At 34.9% G+C, this 20,311-nt stretch overlaps 2 protein-coding genes across 5 annotated transcripts in view; one reads left to right on the top strand and one right to left on the bottom strand.

Annotated features, from left to right (window-relative positions):
• TPR (translocated promoter region, nuclear basket protein) overlaps nt 1–9,810 on the bottom strand; it is a 52,091-nt gene extending 42,281 nt beyond the window's left edge. The window contains exons 1-12 of one of the 3 annotated variants that reach the window (XM_031438572.2): nt 9,465–9,810; nt 7,896–8,000; nt 5,805–5,878; nt 5,162–5,258; nt 3,929–4,032; nt 3,425–3,589; nt 2,867–2,959; nt 2,351–2,431; nt 2,183–2,270; nt 1,295–1,435; nt 761–852; nt 303–500 (exon numbers count right to left, since the gene is read on the bottom strand). In XM_031438572.2, the coding sequence (XP_031294432.1) occupies nt 303–500; nt 761–852; nt 1,295–1,435; nt 2,183–2,270; nt 2,351–2,431; nt 2,867–2,959; nt 3,425–3,589; nt 3,929–4,032; nt 5,162–5,258; nt 5,805–5,878; nt 7,896–8,000; nt 9,465–9,615 (1,389 nt within the window). In that variant the 5' untranslated portion in view covers nt 9,616–9,810. The remainder of the gene's footprint in view (nt 1–302; nt 501–760; nt 853–1,294; nt 1,436–2,182; nt 2,271–2,350; nt 2,432–2,866; nt 2,960–3,424; nt 3,590–3,928; nt 4,033–5,161; nt 5,259–5,804; nt 5,879–7,895; nt 8,001–9,464) is intronic. The other 2 variants (XM_031438571.2, XM_010992095.3) reach the window with 2 other exon arrangements.
• Nucleotides 9,811–10,339: 529 nt separating this feature from the next.
• ODR4 (odr-4 GPCR localization factor homolog) overlaps nt 10,340–20,311 on the top strand; it is a 35,431-nt gene continuing 25,459 nt past the window's right edge. The window contains exons 1-4 of one of the 2 annotated variants that reach the window (XM_010992098.3): nt 10,340–10,561; nt 13,219–13,339; nt 15,110–15,244; nt 18,454–18,549. In XM_010992098.3, the coding sequence (XP_010990400.1) occupies nt 13,241–13,339; nt 15,110–15,244; nt 18,454–18,549 (330 nt within the window). In that variant the 5' untranslated portion in view covers nt 10,340–10,561; nt 13,219–13,240. Of the gene's footprint in view, nt 10,572–13,218; nt 13,340–15,109; nt 15,245–18,453; nt 18,550–20,311 lie in introns of both variants that reach the window. The other variant, XM_010992097.3, reaches the window with a different exon arrangement.

Below are 20,311 nucleotides of genomic sequence, written 5' to 3'. Positions count from 1 at the left end.
AGCCCAAGGAGATTCGGCTATTTATCATCCACTAGAGAACCCTATTAGAAAGTATTCCAAATGTCTTAAAGAATGTAAAAGGCTTTCATAATTTTAGCTAAATAAAGGTAAAGTATTTTGCAATCATAGATATTAATAATGTAATAACAAGATGACAAGTTTTAAAATGTTTAACTACCCTCTTACTGAAAAAGCAGTTAGTCTTTTTTGACTCAAATATTTCAATTCTAAGAAAGAACTATCTAGTAAATCATTTCTCTTATGTATTTCTTCTACAGTTAAGATTTAGAAATGGAACCAACCTTCATAGCTTGTTCAAGCTTAACAGATAAACTTGCCACAGCTTTCTGTGCACGTTCATACTCCTCGCGCTGGCGTTTCAAAATTGGTGCTTTGGCTTCAACTTCTTTCACTATTTCATCTAGATACTTATTGATTCTTTTGTTTTCTAGTTTCTCCAAGAGCAACTGATCCTGAGTTTCCACATAAGCATTGTACAGCTGAAAGAAAAGGGTCATTTTAAATCAAGCGTAACAGAAATATATAGTCTATTTAGCTTCATTATGAACACTCATTAACAATTACACAAGATGGAAATGTTTACTAACTGTTACACAGAACTAGGAACGAAGAAAGCCTTTCATAGAATGATCCACTGATCATCAGATAATTTTAAGAATAATTTTTCTGGAGATTAAGTTTCAGAAAGATCTGAACACTTCTGCTGAGGGAAAATAACAGGATTTAAAACCATTCTTACCTCAGTTAACTTCATGCCAGGTTTCACTATCTTAGCCACAGCTGCTGCAGTAGGAGACATGGCTGCAAGCTCTTCCTCAGACAATATGGCCCCTGTGCCAACACATAGAAATCTAGTATATTTCTGTAAAATTTCAAATTAAAGCCACTAATATTTTTTACAAGTAAAAAGTAACACCCACTGTACATTAAGAATAAAATTCCCATGAAGAGCTTAACATATGATACCAAATGTTCATGTAACAACTTGATTCTAAAAATCATGCAGTAATTTTAGTTAAAATTACTCTAAAAATTGACACAATTACATGTGATAAAATGGTACTTACCTCTGATATAAGTACTATAAGATTTGTACTGTATCTGTACAAAGATACAGATAGAGTAACACCGAATTAAGAAATTCGAATGCTACAACTTAATGAATTTCTTACATTCCAACATGAGGGAGAAATACTATTAGTGAAGGTAAGTGAGAAATACGTAGGGAAGTTCTAGTATTTCAAGTCATTAACATGCATCTATTGATCCATACCTTTACGTTTGGTGGCAGAAAGCAGGTCATTTGCATTCTCTAATTCCTTCTCCAATTTCCCTATTTTCTCAACCAGTTCCTTTTCCATTTGATCTTTAGATTCCTCTACCTTTAGAAGATGATCTTGTATTGCTTTGTTGGCTAAAAACATTTTTAAAGACAGAATATCCAAATGCATAATTAAAATCTTTGCGCTTATAAAATGTAACAGAATAGTCATTGTTTTCCCCTTCAGCAGACAATATTAAATTCTAGACAGGCTGTGGTTGATAGTTACTACCCACTGGAAGCTTGCGCTCTACTTATAATTCCTAAGTGTCCTGGCCTGGTGAATCTATTTCTCCTTTTGATGCCTCTTATATATGGAGAAAATAGAGAACTCAAACTGTAAAAAAAGGGGCTCCAAGTATCTCTTTGGTTTTAATCTGACCTTTAGTCTAGAACACAGGAAATGACTAGAAAAGATCACATATAAATAACTTACATTAAAAAAGCAAGAATGTAAGAATACCAAAGACTTCAAAATACACTGTTTATAACTTAAAAAGTAAGGCTTATTCATTCAGAGTACCCAAACTATAAACTCCTATGTATTTATCATAGTAAATGTTTCAAAAATGGAAGAAAAACTTCCTATTAGAAATCAGAATATACATAAAGTTATTAAATGAAAGAAAAAGAAAACCATTAGCTATCTATAGTTTCAAATATACTATTTGCTGAAACTATAATTTTAAAATTCTTGATCTAAGGATCTTTCTTCTATATCAAATTTTGTCCCTTATAAAGTTAATCTGATCTCTAAATTAAAAAATCTACACAAGGTTAAAGAAAGAAGTACCTTCTATCTAAAAAGAAAATAATCCTCCCATAATTAAAAAGTCTTACCTTCTCCAGCTTCCTTCAGAAGTTTGTGTAATTCATCCACTGCTCGGGTCAGTTCATTGCTCTTTGCCTCTGAGTCATCAGCAGCACTCTAAAATTTAATCCTAAAAAAGTTACCCAACATCCAATAATACAACATCAGGACAGTAAAATGTATGGTTGAGTATTTACCTTGTATAGGTTAGAGAGTTTTATGTGAGCATTTAATTCATTGTGGAATTTCTCTTCCATACTGGCCTGCTGTTCCTTGGCCTGCAAAAAACAAAAAAACCCAAAAGAACAATTACAACAGTCTCATTTTAAGAATTTAGAATGCTTACCAAATGCCACGATAAAAAATGCAGTTTTGTACAGAGATAAAGATTAAAACACTAAAATTAAAATCAGTTGTCACAATAGAAATGAATTACCTTAAGGATAAAATATTAATGATATTTTTATCTTGAAATAGAACACTTAAATGTCATTAAAATTAACCATACTCATTTTTTAGACAGTACTTTGGATGTAAGCATATAATTACCATTTCTGATTCTAGCGATTTTAGCCTAGCTACATCATATAAAAATGTCCTGGCCATTTTATGGTGCGAGGGGCAGTTTAAAACATAAAATCATTTTACAAATTAAGTTTTGTAAGTGTTATAATATTTTTGTAAAAGAGACATTTTAAACTGGTGAACTACACCTCTTTCAGTTTGGTCAACAAATCTTCTACATGCTTTTGAAGATTCTCATTTGATGTTTTTAAGCCATTCATCTGTTCTTCCATTCTAGAAACCTAGAAACAAAAAAGTAGAGTTGGGTGGGTGAGAGAATGTTAAATTAACTGAAATTAATCTGATATAAAGTTTAGCTGCCAAATAAAAGCTAAATAATCCTCCACACCCAAAAAAGCATTTTACATAAAATATGAATGTTTAAGAAAACAAAAATTAACAGCTCATAGAATAATGGGTTTGGATTTAGCTCACAAAAACTTACCATCACTTCTTAAACATGCATCTTACAAAAGATACACCATAAGATATTATATAGTATAAAAATTCGCCAAAAAATTTCTTAAGTTCTTTATTTAAACACAATTGGTTAATTTCCTTGGCCAAATGTTTTGAGTTAAGGTCCTCCATATGTGACCCCTAATCTTAAAATACACTTAATCTGGTACTCCACTGACTGAATTTTTGTAAGTTAGCACACAAATAAAAGTTGCAACCAACAGGAAGACACAATTTTACTAACTTACCTCCTCTTTTTTGTTTTCAAGATTGCATTTAAGCTCCAGAATTTCATTTCCTTTTTCTCTGCCAAGAGCCAGAAGTTCATCAGTTTTGGTTTTCAACTCTGTATTCAGCCATGTATTCTGATTATGTAACAATTCCTTTTCTTGTTCCAAGCGTTTTTCTCGATACTAAAGAAATCCAAGAAATAAATGTAGCATATAGTTAAGGATATATATTGCTATTCAAAAGATTTTGTGTGTAGCTAAGGGTTATAAGGAGAATTTTATTTTACATCAGAAATAAGTATTTGCATAGATTCTTAACAGAAAACAGAATGAGATAAGAATTATATGAAACAAATACTACATAAGCAAAATAGTTCAATTAAAATTGTCTTAATACTTAATTCCTTGATGTTAAAAAAATGCAGCTTTTAAGTGCTTTATAGATAACTTGCCTATATTTAAAATTTAATTTAGGTGAGTTGAAGCAAATTTGTTCTTTGTGCATTAGAAATTGTTTCTCACCTTAACAGAAACATCAGAAGCTTGAAGTTCATCCAGTTTTAACTGAAGCTCACCCTTTGTTGCATTGCTTTCTTTAAGTTTTTCATTTAGACGTTTAACATCCTCTAGAAATGTCAGAATTGGAAAATAATGACTATTAATGCTCAGAGGAACCAAACATCAAAAAGGCATCTCTAGGACTATAAACATTTAATACAAAGTAAGTAGCCTTCAACTCCATTTTAACTTGATTCTGCCACAGTTAGTAATAAATTTAATTTTAATAAGTAGATGATAAAGAAGCCAATTCCTTGCATTCAACTAAAATACATATTTGGTTATCTTCTTTTAAATGCAGTATCTAAAGCTAAATACACAACATTAACATTAATTTTCCTGACATTACCCAAAGGTCTATTATAATTTCACAAATTAGCCATTTGTTAAGTTAAAAAGCAGTAATACATATCAAAACTTTATACTCAAAACAACCACGATACACACGCTCAATTTTTTTATATTCTTACATCAAAGTTTTTATGAAAAAACTTAATTCTACCTACCCCCTAGTTGATCAACACCATTAACAAATACTTTGAAGTAACTTTTTTCTGAGACTAGAAAAGCATAGTTACCCAACTGAATATTACTGCATAGTAACAAATACTTGAAAACTCTTCCTTCAGTAGAAATAAAAATTCACAAAAATCTTATAAAAAGGAACCAGCGAACCTGGTACCATTAAACTGCTTAAGAGTCACATTCACTTTGACGCATCAGCTGTATTACACACAATATCCTATGTTTAAATATCTTATATTCTTGTTTCTTACTCCTTCAGCCTATTCTTTTAAATATGTGTTCTCCTTTTAGGTCCTTATATTGAATGCTTGTGGACAGCTTATACCAGCAAGGTATCTGTATAAAGCAAAGGAGTTCAGCTTCTACAGCTGAACATTTAACTGTTTTCAATTTGATATTACAAATAACATTGTAATGAAGTATCTCTGCATGTAAACCTTAGTTCAAATTCCTTCTGAGTTGTTTTTCATTTGTGTACTTGTCTAGACACATTTTAAAATCTTTGCTGATGATCTAAAGATAAACGAATAGGAGAAACAAAATATTACTCGAACTGTATTCTGAGCTATGACAAAGAAACACCAGCTGATAGCAATGCACTGTGGATTACATTTAGCACTACTAGAAGAGAAAGAAAAGAGTGAAGTTAGAGGCTAAGGCACTTCTTCATACCTGTTAAATATTCAAGTTCTTGAGACAGTCTCTCATTGGTTCTAATTAAGTCTCTTTTCTCAGCTTCTAATTCTTCCTTTGCCCTCGTAAACTGGCTCTGTCATATAAAGGAGTAAGCGTAATACATTTAAATAAGAAAAATTAAGTTGACTAATCAATATAGAAGCTATATATCAATATAAATAAATAAATAAAGAATAAGTAGATCAATATAGAATATAGAATAATTAAATATATAAAACAAATAATATAAATATAGAATAAATAAATATAGAATATGGAAAGTGAGTAAGGGGTGGATGTTATGAATGTCTACTTAAAGTTCTATGGCATTTTACTCACAATGCAGTTTTTTTTTTTTTAAATCACAACTTATAATAGCTACAGTGCTAAAAGCAAATGTTTTTTTAAATATCAAATACAAATACATACTCTAAGGAGTAAAAGGAATACCCAATCAATCAATGAAACACATAAAGATCCTATTAAAGAAATTTATATCTACACATTTTTGTTAGTAGCTTCTCCTAACTGAACATGTTTCACCTTCCCATTGACTAAATAAGCGATAAGCACAATCGTAATAAAAAACTTCACAATTAGCATGTTCATAATTAGCTTTATTCACAGGAATAACTTTTACCTGAATGGCAATATTGCGATCCTGAGCAACTTCAAGTTCTTTATTTTTCTCAGTTAGTGCCTTCAGCTGACTGTCTGGATAAAAGGAATTTTATGAACATACACACAGAAACTTAAAACTTGCAATAATAGTTTTTATTCAACTGCCATCCATATATACATTTTGAAATAAAGAAGCTGAGTTTCAGAAAGGCTGAGTTGGACAACACTGCATTCCAAATTCATGAGTATATCCCAAACTTACTGTATTTCTAGTACAAATTTTTAAATATACTATCCTGTCTCCAAAATCATATTTGTGATCATTCTAGCCAATATTTATAGGAAATAGCATATGCCATTATCAACTTCCTTATTTTTCAATGACATTTTCTAAGTCAATCAAAATGTGAATTATGTTTACAGATAAAAAAACTGAGTAAAAGAGGAGAAAATCAGGAGAGTAAATAATAACATTTAAACTATATAAAATGTATACAGAGTAAGTCACAGTAACGGAGAATTGTAATTCTGCTGGTTTATCATCATAAAGAGAGCTATACTTGATTCTAAATTTTCAGTCTCACAATCTCCGCTCATAATGCGCTATCTCCCGGTACAGCTTCTCTTCTAAACACATGCTGATAATTAGGAAGAGTATAGTTTCTGAAACTTTCGTCTACTAAAACACATATAGGAGGAAGGGTATAGCTTAAGTGGTCGAGTGCATGTTTAGCATGCACGAGGTCCTAAGTTCAAGTCCCAGTATCTCTTCCAAAAAATTAATAAATAAATCTAATTACCTCCCCCCAAATTAAAAAATAAAAATAAAGCACATCTATATTATATGCTAACAATTTAATGAGCACATACAATATTATTACTTTCAAACAAGTTAAACTGGCTTATTAAAAATACCTGCTAACTTAGTCTAAATTTTCTATTTTGTTTTAATACTATTTACTGCTTTCCAAACTCACAGATACAGAACAAAATAAAAAAAAATAAACACAGCTGTACATCCCAGGAAGGCATACTAGATGTCTGTCTAGGTTTTTCCCGATCTTCTCACTCTCCCTTTTCCAGATCTCATAAAAGAAGCTGTGATCACAGTCATTTTCCTGAAATTTTTTTAGCACCACTGCTCCACAGACCTTTTTATTATACCAAAATAAAACTATGTACAGGTGATGAACTAGAATTAGCTACTTAATAATACCTTCATTACACATGTATACACACTATTGTGGGTATACCACATGTCTTAAAAATGAGACGTGCCAAAATTAGCTGAAAAGAATTTTGACTCAAATAGCTAATGGGTATAGATGCAGTTAAAAAAGATTTAAAGTTTCAATCATTCACTTGATTATTAGCTTTCTGCATTTTCAATCAAATTAAAATCCAGCTACACCTAATAACAGATACTATGCACCTACTCTATAAAGATCTTCCTAACATTTATTTCTTCCGTCGTAAATAAAACACGTAAAACACATCATCTTCCCAAGAAATGTCAGGATCTTTAAGATCCTGTGTACTTTTCTAGGACTTAATGATATAAGAAAACTAGTTAAGAAAAAAATTAGCTGCTCATCTTTCGCAGAAATTACGCCTTAAAGAAGAAATTACATCCTGAGATGCATAAATATTTATAAAAAGTGTAACAGTTAAAAATATGACTACAATTATGGAACTAATAGGCTTTAATTTTTCAACATAAAAATAGTCATGCTCTTTAATTATTTTTTTCAGTTCCATGATACTTTAGCCTTTCCAAAATGCTTCCAAACATACCTCATGTGATCTGTACAGTTGTTAAGTAGATGGACATGTGGTTCTAGCCATTTTATAGAAGTAATCAGTTATGATTAACATATGTCAAAAAACACTTGTAAGCAGTCGGAATTAGAACCCATGCCACCCGACCAGTAAGCTCTGTATTCTTAGAAAGTCTTTACCACTGAGTGAAAAATCAAAATATTACCATAAACGAAAACAAGGACGATCAGTATTTTCATATACAGTAAGTAAATGTTTCCAAAGCATGCAAAAGAACATCTGAAGACCTCAATCTTCCAAGAATACTAGAAAGATATAATTAAATACTTACTGAGCTTCTCTAGCTCAAGTCGCAAGCTTTGGCACTCTCGGGTTTCATTCACAAGTCTCTCCTGGCTGTGGGACAGCCTCTTCTCTATCTCAAAGTACTGCTGTTCTGCAAACAGTCAGAGAGATAAACAAAGTCAAACATGTACACACACTGTCAATATTGCTACTTATTTTTAATAACCTTGATTTTAAAATTTAAAACATAGTATTGGAACTGCACTCCAAATAAGAGTATTTAAGTAAAGATAAACAGATCGAGAAAAGGACTTTAATATTTCCAACTGTCTTAGATGTATATGACAAAAAAAAAAAAACATGTCTGAAGGGGTTTTAACAAACTATTTATCTGTCTAATCAACAAGATTATCAACTTCTTCAAGGCAGGCAACATGTCTTACTTCTCTTAGTATTTTCTCCATGTATCAGTACATTTCTTAGCATAAAGCAAACTAAAAATACATATTTATTAAATGGAGAAAAATTATTTAGGTTAAAAACTGCTTTGCTTTAAAAAGGCTTGTGTTAAACTAGCTAAAATAATATCTGAAACTATAAAATTACTAAACCTATCTAAAAGTAAATGTGTTAACTTTCTAAGAGAAGCGACTGATAGTGTACTGTTCAGCAAAGTATGGGCACTTAGAAGACAATATTTATTGTGTACATTAATGAATAGGCTGCAATGTGCTATATTCAGAATCGGAATTCGAGAATTAATTTTCAACGTCAATTCTGCTTGATCATTACCTTTATTTTTCTGAAGTGAAAATTTTTTCAGATTTCAATCAACTTAGCAAAAACCAGTGCCAATCCCTCCAAACAACAGGTAAACCAAGACACACAACAAAAACTGTATTTTACTAACGGTAATTACTATGCTCTTAATCTTTGTTCAAGGACGTTCAAGTCACTATTGTCAAAAACTTTCTTATTTGAGGGTCTATTACCGGTATTTGTAAACAGATCTTAAGATATTTTCTAACAAATTCCAACTTTAAGAGAGAAGTCTGATACAGTAAACATTTACTGCACGTTCACTGTGCTTCCAGCGCGGTCTTATGGACCTACTCATTTTTGTGAACATCTAGTTCATTATCTGAACGACACACATTCAGAACAAGTGCAGAAGTTATCAATTAGACCAAGGCCTCTGAATGCTGACTACTAAGAAACAGATCAGAAATTACTGTCGTTTTACGTGCAATATACAGACGTTGTACCCTAGACTTAGAAAAGTCAAGAGTCGCAGACTCCTAGCCCGGGGTAAACAGACTCAAATCTTCGCAATTCCTGTTTGCCGGGCAACGTTAGGTGCCCCTAAGTGAGACCACCCTAATAACAAAGAAAATGGAACTCAATATGGATTCAGACTTTATAAACGAACAAAGAGGCCCCGTCGTATCAAACTGTGTGAGAGGAGCGGTTAAGAGAAGGCCTACGGCGCCCATGCAACCAGGGGAGCGATGCTACAGTGAAGCCGCAGGCGGTGCGAGGCTGCACGGGGAGGAGACCAGCCACAGCCACCGGGGCCGGCCCCCTGGGACCAGGGCGGGAAGAGCGCCTCACTTACCGCTCTCCACCTTAAATTTCTCGTGCCGCCCCTTCAGGCCATCGATCTCGGACTGCTGGTCAGCGAGGAACTTTTCAAGTTTGTTCTGGACGGTCTTAGGCAGCTTGTTCAGTTCCGTGCGCTCCAGGACTTGCTGCAACACAGCCGCCATGTCGATCGGCCCGGGGACCGCGGGGGCAGCGGCCGACGGAGCAGACACGGAGAAGAAAAGCGAAGACCAAGAAGACGACCCAGAAGCCTGGGCGGCCGCCTCTGCCACCTCACTCGGGGTCTCGCGCGCGCCCGCCCGCCGGAGACTCCCGCGGCGGGACCCTGGGAAATCGAGTCCTGCGTTAGCGGCAGCCCCAGAAGCGCCGCAGCGCCCGCGGTCGAAGTGCGCGCGCAGCCGCCGGAAGCTGTGCACCCTGGGAAGCTGAGTTCAGAGGCGGTCTCTGACCCGGCCGTGCACACCGCTTTCCGGCCCTCTTTTCCACCCGCTTCTAGCCGCGCAGGCCTCTGGGAAACGTTTTTTTTTTTTTTTCAATCTCTTTTCGCGAAGCCCCATTCCGCACCACCCATTCCGCTTCCTCCTTTCTCCCCGCCCCCCGGCTCTCCTATCGGGCTGCGCTACCACTGCCCGCGAGGTGGCGCCACATAGTACTCGTCAACCTACGCTCCCTGAAGAGCTGGGCGACCTTACCGTCAAAGCTCCGGGACGCCATGGGTCGTCCTCTTTGGCGGCTTCTAGACACTGAGCCACTAGAGGGCATCGGTCCCGGCAGGGCCGGACGGCAGGCGCCGGGCTACCGCCACGCTCTCAATGGCGCCCGGAAGGGGGCGGGGTGGCGACCGCAGCCGCTTTGGCTGAGGCGCTGAGGTGAAAGGAGGGAGCCCGCGCGCGTCATCAATCTGCGCCACCTGCTTCCAGAGACCCCCGGGTTTGGAGTGGGAAGTGAGGTGTGGGAAGTCCGTCGCTTTCTGATGAATTCATTGGCTGTGGAGTTGAGACCTGTCTGGAGTCTGGTCCCGGAGGCTGGTACTTGCACCCTGAACCTCCTCCTCAGGCGGACGGGCGGTTCGACAGATTTGTCTGCCACGCGTGCACGTTCTGAGAACAGGTGAGAACAGGTGAGTCAGCCTGAGGGTGGAGGGGTGTGTGTGTGCGTGTGTGTGTGTGTGTGTGTGTGTGAGTTGTGGTGTGTGTGAGTTGTGTGCACTCGGGCACAGAGAGCTTACTTTTCAAGGAGGAAAGAAAGGGACGGTGTAGGAAACATATGGACGGACACTCCTGTACATCTTAAGTCCAGTTATGACACTCATTTAGGTGCTTTTTTTTTGTGGTGGCAGGGGTGGGTAACAGTGATTCAACAGAAATTTAAGGAACTGGATTCATTTTCGAGGAAGAGGACTTTAAGAAACCAAGAGGAGCTTGAGTATTGCTTTTATTTTTATATTTTAAGATAACGTTGTAGAAAATGTTGGCTTGCGTGTGTATCGTTAAAATTGAAAAACTGGTGTAACAGAAGTTTCTAAATACATTCTTAGAAACCACTATTCACCCTGCTGCAATAACAGAACTACTTGTTTCTAGGTCCTAATTCTGTGACTTCTAAGCTGAAACCATAGGTTGTTTCACGTTTGATTACTCTTTGAAAATAATTTTTAAAATCCTTTATTGAAAAATAAAGGATTCCTAATTTCGTCGTCCCTGCAGTTCCCAAAGTAGCAGACCTTTGAGAATATCAGTAAGGGGCTTAAGGTTGATATTTTTCCCCCTAAAATATTTTATATGAGCACTTCATCTAAGGTTGCTGGTATGTGCGGTACAGTATTATCCTTATTGATTTACCATTTAGAAAATGCAGATATTCTGTACTTGGACTCACAGAATCCTAAATTAGATAGGTTTTAAGACCTATTTTGATCCAAATTCTTTATTTTGTAGACTAGGAAGCCAGAGTCCAGGAAAGTTGAGTTGTCTCAAGTCAGTGTTTGAACAAATTGCAAAGCTTCTGCTGATACAGAGCATTTCAGGAAAACCTTGAACTGTATAAGATAAGATTTAAATGTTTAGTAGTGTCCTCTATAATGTATGGTTAGCTACACTTAAGTTTTGAAGGAGCACTAAAGAAAAAGAATATCCGACATTCAACCAGATTTCATAACCCGAAGATTTTCATCCTCTTATTGCAGTTTCTTACACATTAAAGTGGCTAGTAGGTGACCCCTTGGAAAAAAAGATCAGAAGTTACATATCATAACCTTGGAGTAACTGTCACTGCTATTTCTTGTAAGAATTAAGAATTATCTAGGGCAGAAGGAAAAGGAGTAGAACAGCATGATTAAGTAGAGGAAAGTTTAATATACAGAAATGCATACCTTAGGTGTAAAAAGTGGAAAGCCAAAACTTTATACAGACATTAATGATTTAGACAGGCAGTTCTAGACTTAGCCAAAAAAAAAAATTGTGCAAACCCGATTTACTTGCATGGTTGTCAGAAAAGAGCTAGGAAGAAAGTTAATGCATTTTGAGACAAAATTGAACAGGCTCTTTGAAAAAAAGAGCATCTACTAGGCCATTTAAAACTAGAACCAATTCTCTGGGCTTTAGTTTTAGAGTCATGTAAAATCATTGTGACTGGTGGTTTACTTTACTGGTGTCAGATAAACCACCCCAGCACATCCAGAGTTGCCTGGCTGTTGTTGTACTGAATAAGAGTGGAATTTTTTGCAGGACTTAAATGACTATTACCTCTATTCAAAATGCTGCAACTGTGTTTCTTTAGTCTGTGTCTGTTTTATAGCTTTTTGGAATCGTCTCTTTACATTCGTGTATCCCACACTTAATGTGAACTCCTTGAGATCATCATTTATTATTGCCTGGCTCTTTTCTTCAACATCTTTGGTTTTAAGCTACAGAAACTCAAATCAAAGGAGCATGAGTCAGTAAAGGAAGTATACTGATTCTCATCCACAAACTGGAGAGAAAGCAGAATAGAAGCTACCCTTAGTAAAAGTTTAATGGAGAGACTCACTTGGGCAAGTTACGTTACCTTTTTTTGTTTCAGTTTCTTCATCTATAAAACAAGGTTGTATATATATATCCTATACCTCGTGAGGTTTTTCTTTGTGAATATTAAATGTTACCATATGTAAAGTACTGAAACAATGCCTTACACAAAGTGGAAGCTATATAAATGTTTGTTATTATTGCATTGCTGTTTATCTACTTCCATAATTCCTGTTGTACTTTGAATTACTCAAGGGCAAATGTCAAATATTATTCATCTTTGTGCCATTCCACTTGGCACAGTTGCCAGTACATGCTAGTTCTTCATAGTACGCTTACTGAATACATGAATTTGATTCTCTTTACCTCCCATTGAGCAACTCAGAAATTATCATCTTTTCTATCTTAGAAATGAGCCCAGAGGGGCTCATCAGTAAATTATCAAAGATGATACAACTAAGAGGTAGCAGATCTAAATAAATCAGGTGTGTTGACTACTAGTTTAGTGTTCTTTTCTTTGTGGAAATACGTTTTATCTCTCATGTCGACTCTGGTTGATTGGTAATCATTTCCTGCAACACTCTTGAGAATTCTGAAGCTGCATTTGAAGTTTGCAAGAAAGAATACTCTATTGAATAAGCAATCACTGCAAGGTACAGGGTAGTATCAGGTACTCTGTACTCTCTCTGTACTACCCCCATAAGAGAAACATTGCAAATTATATTTTTTACCTAAAATTGCATTATATTTTTTCTTGTAACTTAGGAGATTGAATTAGTTCTCAATAATGGGAAGAACCTACATTGTTGAAGAGACTGTTGGCCAGTATCTTTCAAACATCGATCTCCAAGGGAAGTCTTTTGTCTCTGGCCTTTTAATAGGACAGGTATGTATGTTTTCCTGTGCACTTATTGATAAAACAAATTACTTGTTTGTTTAAAGTTAAAATATGCCATTTAACAATATACTCAAGTTAGGGAATGGAGGGATAGAATGAAGAAGAATGCAGCCTAGGTTTGCCTGAGTCAGAACACATTCCCTTTTGACAATGTAAAAGTAACTTACAATATAGAAACTCCAAAATTAGAATTTTACTGACCAGATTATTTATATTTTATTGTTTTTCCAAAGTGATTTTTACTCCTTTTTAATCTTTAATTCGCAGTTGTCCAATTCTTTACAAAAGTAGCTTCTGACAGTGTTATTCCCATTACTAGCTTGTCTTATCTCAGACCAGACCAGACTGGTAGCAAATATAGGTTATATGTTTTATTATACATCATAGTACTCATTTATTGAATTTTTTAAAATGTAGATTTCAATGGAGAGGAAGGGAAAGGAATTAGGAGAAATTTGGAAATTAGACAAACTTTGTTTCCCTCTTAGAATTAAGCTTTAAAAATTAACACAAAATGGAAGTTACCTTTAAAAAATAAAAGCAACCTCTGATTTATTACGATTGAAGGAAGAATGTCTTAATCAGCAGAGAAGACTGGTCAGCAGTACACAGCAACAAAAAAAGGAGAGTCATACAGACAAACTGGCTGCTTCCATCTAAACACTATTTAGAAGAGAGTGTGCTTTGGACCAGGGTTTGATTTTGAGGCCTAGTAGCAAATAAAACTATTGGGACATAGACTCTCTCTAGAGCTCAATAAAACCACCCTCTTACAAATAAATCTCCCACAATTTAGGGGAGACTTCCATTGAGCTTAATGCTGCCTTTCCATTCCTTCCAGTGTTCTACATACTTCTTTCTCTTGATTCCAGGGTTCATCACTTTTCTCTCCTCCTCCTCAGGCTTTCAAGTTTGCCTGTTTCCTACTCCCAGGGTCAGTTTTTTGTTTGTTTGTTTCTTTTATGAATAGAAAGAGCTTTCTTAATCAACACCTACCTTTTCCTGTGTGCACATTTGCATGTAACTTTCTGGAAATAACTTTTATTGAAGTAATTTCTCTTCCTTTATTTTCTGGTCCAGGATGAAGCGAATTTCAGATCATAAGTAAGGATAACATCGTGCTAACTTGTAGTTTTACTCTTTCTTTATAGGAAATTTTCACTACGAGACTGAGCTGTTAAATGTTTCCTTAATTTATCTTTAGGTTTCCCACTTTTGATTACCATTTAATTGCTATTAAAACTGAGAAACATAAATCTGATATCACTTCAGTTGTGTGTCCCACATACCCTTGTTTTTCTGCAATTCCCTACTGTCATTGTTTCAGTGAAAGTAAGATGTACAAGGTCATTTGTTGCTTTATTTTGCTGAGTTTTTATATTTTCTGAGCCATCTAATCTGTTCAAATTATTTAGAAGGTAAATATAACTAGAAAATTGATCAAGCTTGGTATCTTTGAGTTTAAACGCAGTTCATTCATTCATCCGTTAAGCCATTTTTAAGGACCACTATGTAATTCACATTCAGGATGCCCAAATAAATAAGGAGCTGATTTTTAAGTACATTAAAAGATAAATAACATGTGAAGGAAATGTTGTAAGACTACCTATGAAAATTAGTTTCCTTGTAGATTCCATTATAATGTAGATATTAACAATTTAAGCTCCTATAAATATTGCTCAGTTTTTGCATCTTTTAAGGGCGTTGCATTCCTCCCTCAGATATCACCCTAATAAGCTTTTCTGATTTGTTTTTAAGTGTTCTTCACAAAAGGATTATGTGATTCTCGCCACTAGAACACCACCCAAAGAGGAACAAAGTGAGAGCCCCAAACATTCCAAAGCAAAGTTGGATAACTTGGATGAAGAATGGGCCACAGAACATGCCAACCAGGTCATCATGTTTTTCTCTTTATATGATTGTTTGTGTTTATTGACTAATAAAATACAAGCCCTTTATCCTTAAGTTACTATACTAGAATTTCAGAGTACTCATTCTTAAGTTTTCAAAACTTGCATAGTATATCAAAAAAAGTATTTTCAATTCTGTTTTACTCATGATTATATTTTTATTTGTTGATTATATGTATCTAGTTTTTTTTTTTTTTAAAGCGTTCTGTTACTTGAAGGTAAGTAATCCACTCAAGTTTACATAGTCGGTAGTGAAACTGGGATTTGAACACAGGAAGTGTGACTTGAAAGCCTTTGATCTTCTATGTTATGCTTTTCCATTGTTAACTTTTTTCCTATTGTGTTTTTTAACCCATCTCCTATTATTAGTCATTTAGCTTATTTCCAATTTTTCTTTAATATAATACTAATTATTGATAATATTGTTGCTGGTCAGATTGTTTTAAACACTTAATCTAGCTGCTGAGGAAAAAAAAATGATGGTTAATTTTTTTTAATGTTCTCAAAATTTATATTTTAACTGAAGTGGAAGATAATATTACCAAAATCAATTGTGAGAGAAATGAGGTAAAAGTAGAAAAGTACTATAGGAATATATAGTAGGGAATGATGAGATATCTGCTGGTTGTTGAATTCTAACAGCATCACAGAAGGCTCTGAACTTGAAAGATGAATAAGACTTTGCTAGTAGAAGTCGGGGAGCACATTGAATGCACAAAGGACAGTATGGATACATGAACTGAAGGCATGAAAGTTAAAGGTACATTAGGAGGATAGCAAGCAATTGGGTATGACTGAGGCACTGTGAATATAAAAGAATGCTTTTGGACATAAGAATGCACGGGGCAGTGTATGGCTGGTTTTGGAGTGCCGCCCTAGGAAGTGAGGAGTTTATTTGGTAGCTGGTGGGTAGTTCTATGGTCAACCTTCAGAGCTGCCTATTTTGAGAAGGACTGATCTGCCAGGAATTGAGAAAGAAATTTCAGTGCCTTGGTGCAGTATAAATAAAGAGTAGAGAGACTGGAGAGAGAGCAGAAAACAAGAGTTACAGTAATAGTTCAAAAAGAGATAACGTGAGCCCAAACAAGACTCTTAGCTTTGTGAGGACAGGGATCACATCTGTTTTGTTTATGGCTGTATTCTTAGTGCCAAGCATAGTATTTCTGTGGTTTATGATGAGAACTCCAAACTACTGGATAAACAAATACATGAATAAACAAACCAGTGCAGTGGGCTGAAACTTCACTGCCAAAACATTTCTGAGAAAGAGCTGATATCAAGATGATTTAGTGACCAAGTGGATTGGAAGTAAAGAGAGATTGTTAGAGAGTAGCTAAAGGTTACTGAGATTTTCATTCCTGAGTGTCTAGGAAGATGGTGTTGCCTTTACACAAGGAATAGAGATTTGGGGCTGGGTGGGAGGGAATGATGAGTAAATTCACTTAAAAGTAGTTATTGAATGGATTATATTATCCAGTAAAGAAAGTTAGAGTAAGGTAAAAATAGAATTATTTCCTTCTCCAATTAACTTTAAGTCTTCAAACACACACACATGTTTATCTGTGTTTGCGATGAGGGACAGTATATAGTTATTTAAAAAATAATCCAAGAAATATTTAATACTATCTTCTATTGCAATATTAACTATTTTAAATTTAAATTCCCATTGATATGTAAATAACTTTCTACTCTAATTTTGCTTTTGGCCTTCTATAAAATTATATCTGTTTATCTATATTTATGTCTAATCTATTTGCAAATATACACACAAGCATAAAATTTATGTAGCAAAGTAGATGACCTTTTTGCCTCTAGAAAGAAATGGTTAATTTTATTTGTTGATGATTTTGAAAAGATACACAGGTCCCTCATGCTAAATATGAAAACATTATTCTTTATGTCAAACTTGTATTACTAGAGTAAATAGAATTTATGAAAACAGAGAGAACCATCAGCAGAAACAATGCAAATATATTAGGGATTAGACTATGGTATATAATTTTCTGAAGACTTGACTTTGTCATCAGTTTGCTTATACAGTAAGTGCACAAAAGATAACCAAAGCACTCTGATCTCTTTGTATAAATGGTAGAAAGAAGTCCATGTGGCATGTAAAACTGGCCGCATCATACGGAAGGGAAATAACAGATTTCCTATGAAGGACAACTGGTAGTATGTATCAAAAACCTTAAAAATATGTATAACTTTTTAACCTAGTTATCCACCTCAAGAGATTTGTCCTAAACAGATAATCCTGTGAACACAGAAACTTGCTAGGATTTTTAACCAATATTATTTTAGACTAAAGAAAAAAACTGGAAATACTATAAATGCTTAATATCAATAAATACATTTTAAAAATTGATACAAACCTAAGCAATAGGAAACAGTGGATTTTCAAGTTGCACTTCCTCTGTTCAAATCCCAGACTCTGCTGAATATTACAGGGATACGAAGGTAGCTGAGAATCAACCTCTTCCCTTAAGGAGCTCCCAGATCAACTAGGAAGGTACACAAATAATCATAATACAGGTTCATGTGAAAACTACACTGAAGTCCTGTAGGAGTTCAGAGATCAAAGGTTCAGGGAAGGCAGCTCCCTCCAGCTGACTCGGAGGTATTCAGTAGAGTTCAGACATGTAGACGTATAAGAGCAAGTCAGTTCAGGCTGAGGGAGCATCTTGAGTGACGGTGTAGAGTTAGAAAGCCTCGTCATGTGTATGGAGAACAGTGAGGAGTTTTGACTGATACTTGAGTATTTCATAAAAAGTAGTATCAGATAAGACTCTGAACATCAGATCAGCCAGACTTTAGAGAGTCTAGAATACCAGTCTAAGATAAAATTTGTGCTTTATTTAGCTGATAGTGGAAGTCATTGAAAAATTTAGGAGGTATTTCAGTCTTTGATCTTATGAGAAAGGAGTTCATTTATTGATGTAGCTGAAGGGTATTGTTATTAAATGACTTTACTTATAAAGTAGTTTAGATTATGTGCATAATGACACCTCATTCATCTTGGTTATCATCTGTTTCTCAATATTTTAACCATTTTTTCAAAGCCTCTACCTCAGTGCTATGCATATTGTTGGTACTAGGTAGGCATTTGCCGGTTTATTATTTAGCTTCTCAGGCAGAGAGGATTGCATATAATATCAGATGCTTATATTGGCTAATACTATATTTCTATTTTAGGTATCCAGAATGCTACCAGGGGGACTTTTACTTCTTGGAGTATTTATTATTACAACTTTGGAAATGGGAAATGAATTTCAAAATACCCTCCGTAGAGTAAGTCTGAAATACCAAAAACTTTACAGTTGCATCTTATCTTAGTTGATTATACATGTAAACAGTGATCCTAGGCATATTTAGATTAATGCTTTATTCTGGGATTATGTTGAAACAGCGTTTCCCTCCCAGTTGCTTGATCTCTTGAGTGTAATACATGTCAGTATTTATATTTTTAATCAAAGCTATGAATTTTAAAATATTCTTTACTTTCAAAGATAATTTTTTTGCTATTGTGAAACATTGTAATAGTTTAGCATTTTTCTTGTGCAACAGCAGTATTCTACTAGAGCATCCACTTAGTCCCAAATGATTGCTATAATGTGAAATTAATGGGTTTTGTAATTCTTTACCTCTTCATTTCTCTCAGGACATAAAGTAACAACAGTCGGACACTATTGTTTATTCCTGGACAGAGTATCTATCATGAATCCCTTGCTTTTTGTTTAATTCCTGTATCAGTCAGTTGAGTAACATAGTTTAGAAGTAAATATGAGGGCCCCCAGGCTGTTTCCCCCTAAGCCCAAACCTAAAGCAAAGTCTGTGCAGCAGACTTTCATCTTTTTTAGTATTCAAGATCCAAATTAGCCTTCAAAAAGTTGCTTCTCACCCCAAGAGAGAACGGGACCTCATAATCTTGAGAAGTACAAAACCACACAGAATCCCAAAAAAACCTTTTTCTAGTGAAAAGTTTACAGCTAAGAATCCAGGTGCTCCAGATTCTTCCAGTTTGTAACCACATCTCCTGTCAAATATCCCACCTTCAAACCTTTGATATTTATACCTATGAGAATAAGGGACGAAAATGGTGTTCATCCCTTCCCTGATAAGTTATTTAACCTTCTGCCATTTTTACCATTTTAAACAAATGTATGTCTTTCACAATTGTCCATCCTCTTTGGCGTTTTCAAATGTAATCTTAATATGTGTGTATTTAATAGTTTGGCTGTGTATCTTTTTGTGGTTGGTGCTGGATTGAATGGAATGAATGTGGGCTCAGCGCTAGAGAGAGAGAGTTAGGTCCTCCTTCTTTTTGCTTTTTATATCTCTTTTGTTTCTAAGAAGCATATAAGAGTTAAACACAAATTGTAGTGTTTTAGTTATCTAACTTTGTTTCCATTGGCCTGCATTGAGGGACACTATATGAAATAACCTTATAAAACTTGTCACTCTCCCGTAAGGTCACTGTTAAGAACTTTGTTCATTATATTACATAATATTGTCTTTGAAGAATTATCTTTTGATATTATTATGAAGAAAGTTGTGCCTCTTCTGATCAATTGTTTTCACCTTATAGGCCATGTGAATTAGGTAACAGATTAGGTTTCTCTGTGCACATTATTTTTAGAAAGCTTTGAGTCAAATTTATGACCCCTATCCCCATATCAAGTATGCATTTTTTATGATTCTTACATGTGGCATAAATTTATGTCACTATTTCTGATTTTTTTCTCTTACAATTTACGTTCTTGCTATATTTTATGTGCCCGTATATATTACCTTACATTTTTTGGTGACATTTAAATAAGAAATGTCAAATGAGTGACATGCTGTATTTTTGCAGGTTAAAAATCACTTGTCACTTCTCATTCTAATAAAAATAAAGTCTTTATTCTATACTTCACTTAAATGTCGGTTGCCCCCGAATCATGTCCAGTTAAATATGATGATAGTGAATTATATTTTTCTATTTAATACCCACTTTTTATATATCCCTAAAAATCAATTTCACTCTTTCTTTTGAAGAAAAGAAAATTTAATG

The sequence above is a fragment of the Camelus dromedarius genome, chromosome 21, assembly GCF_036321535.1.
Source record: "Camelus dromedarius isolate mCamDro1 chromosome 21, mCamDro1.pat, whole genome shotgun sequence".
In the NCBI taxonomy this organism is placed as follows: Eukaryota; Metazoa; Chordata; class Mammalia; order Artiodactyla; family Camelidae; genus Camelus; species Camelus dromedarius.
Note: the sequence above shows the minus strand (reverse complement) of the source record. Positions and strands in the feature narration are given on the sequence as shown.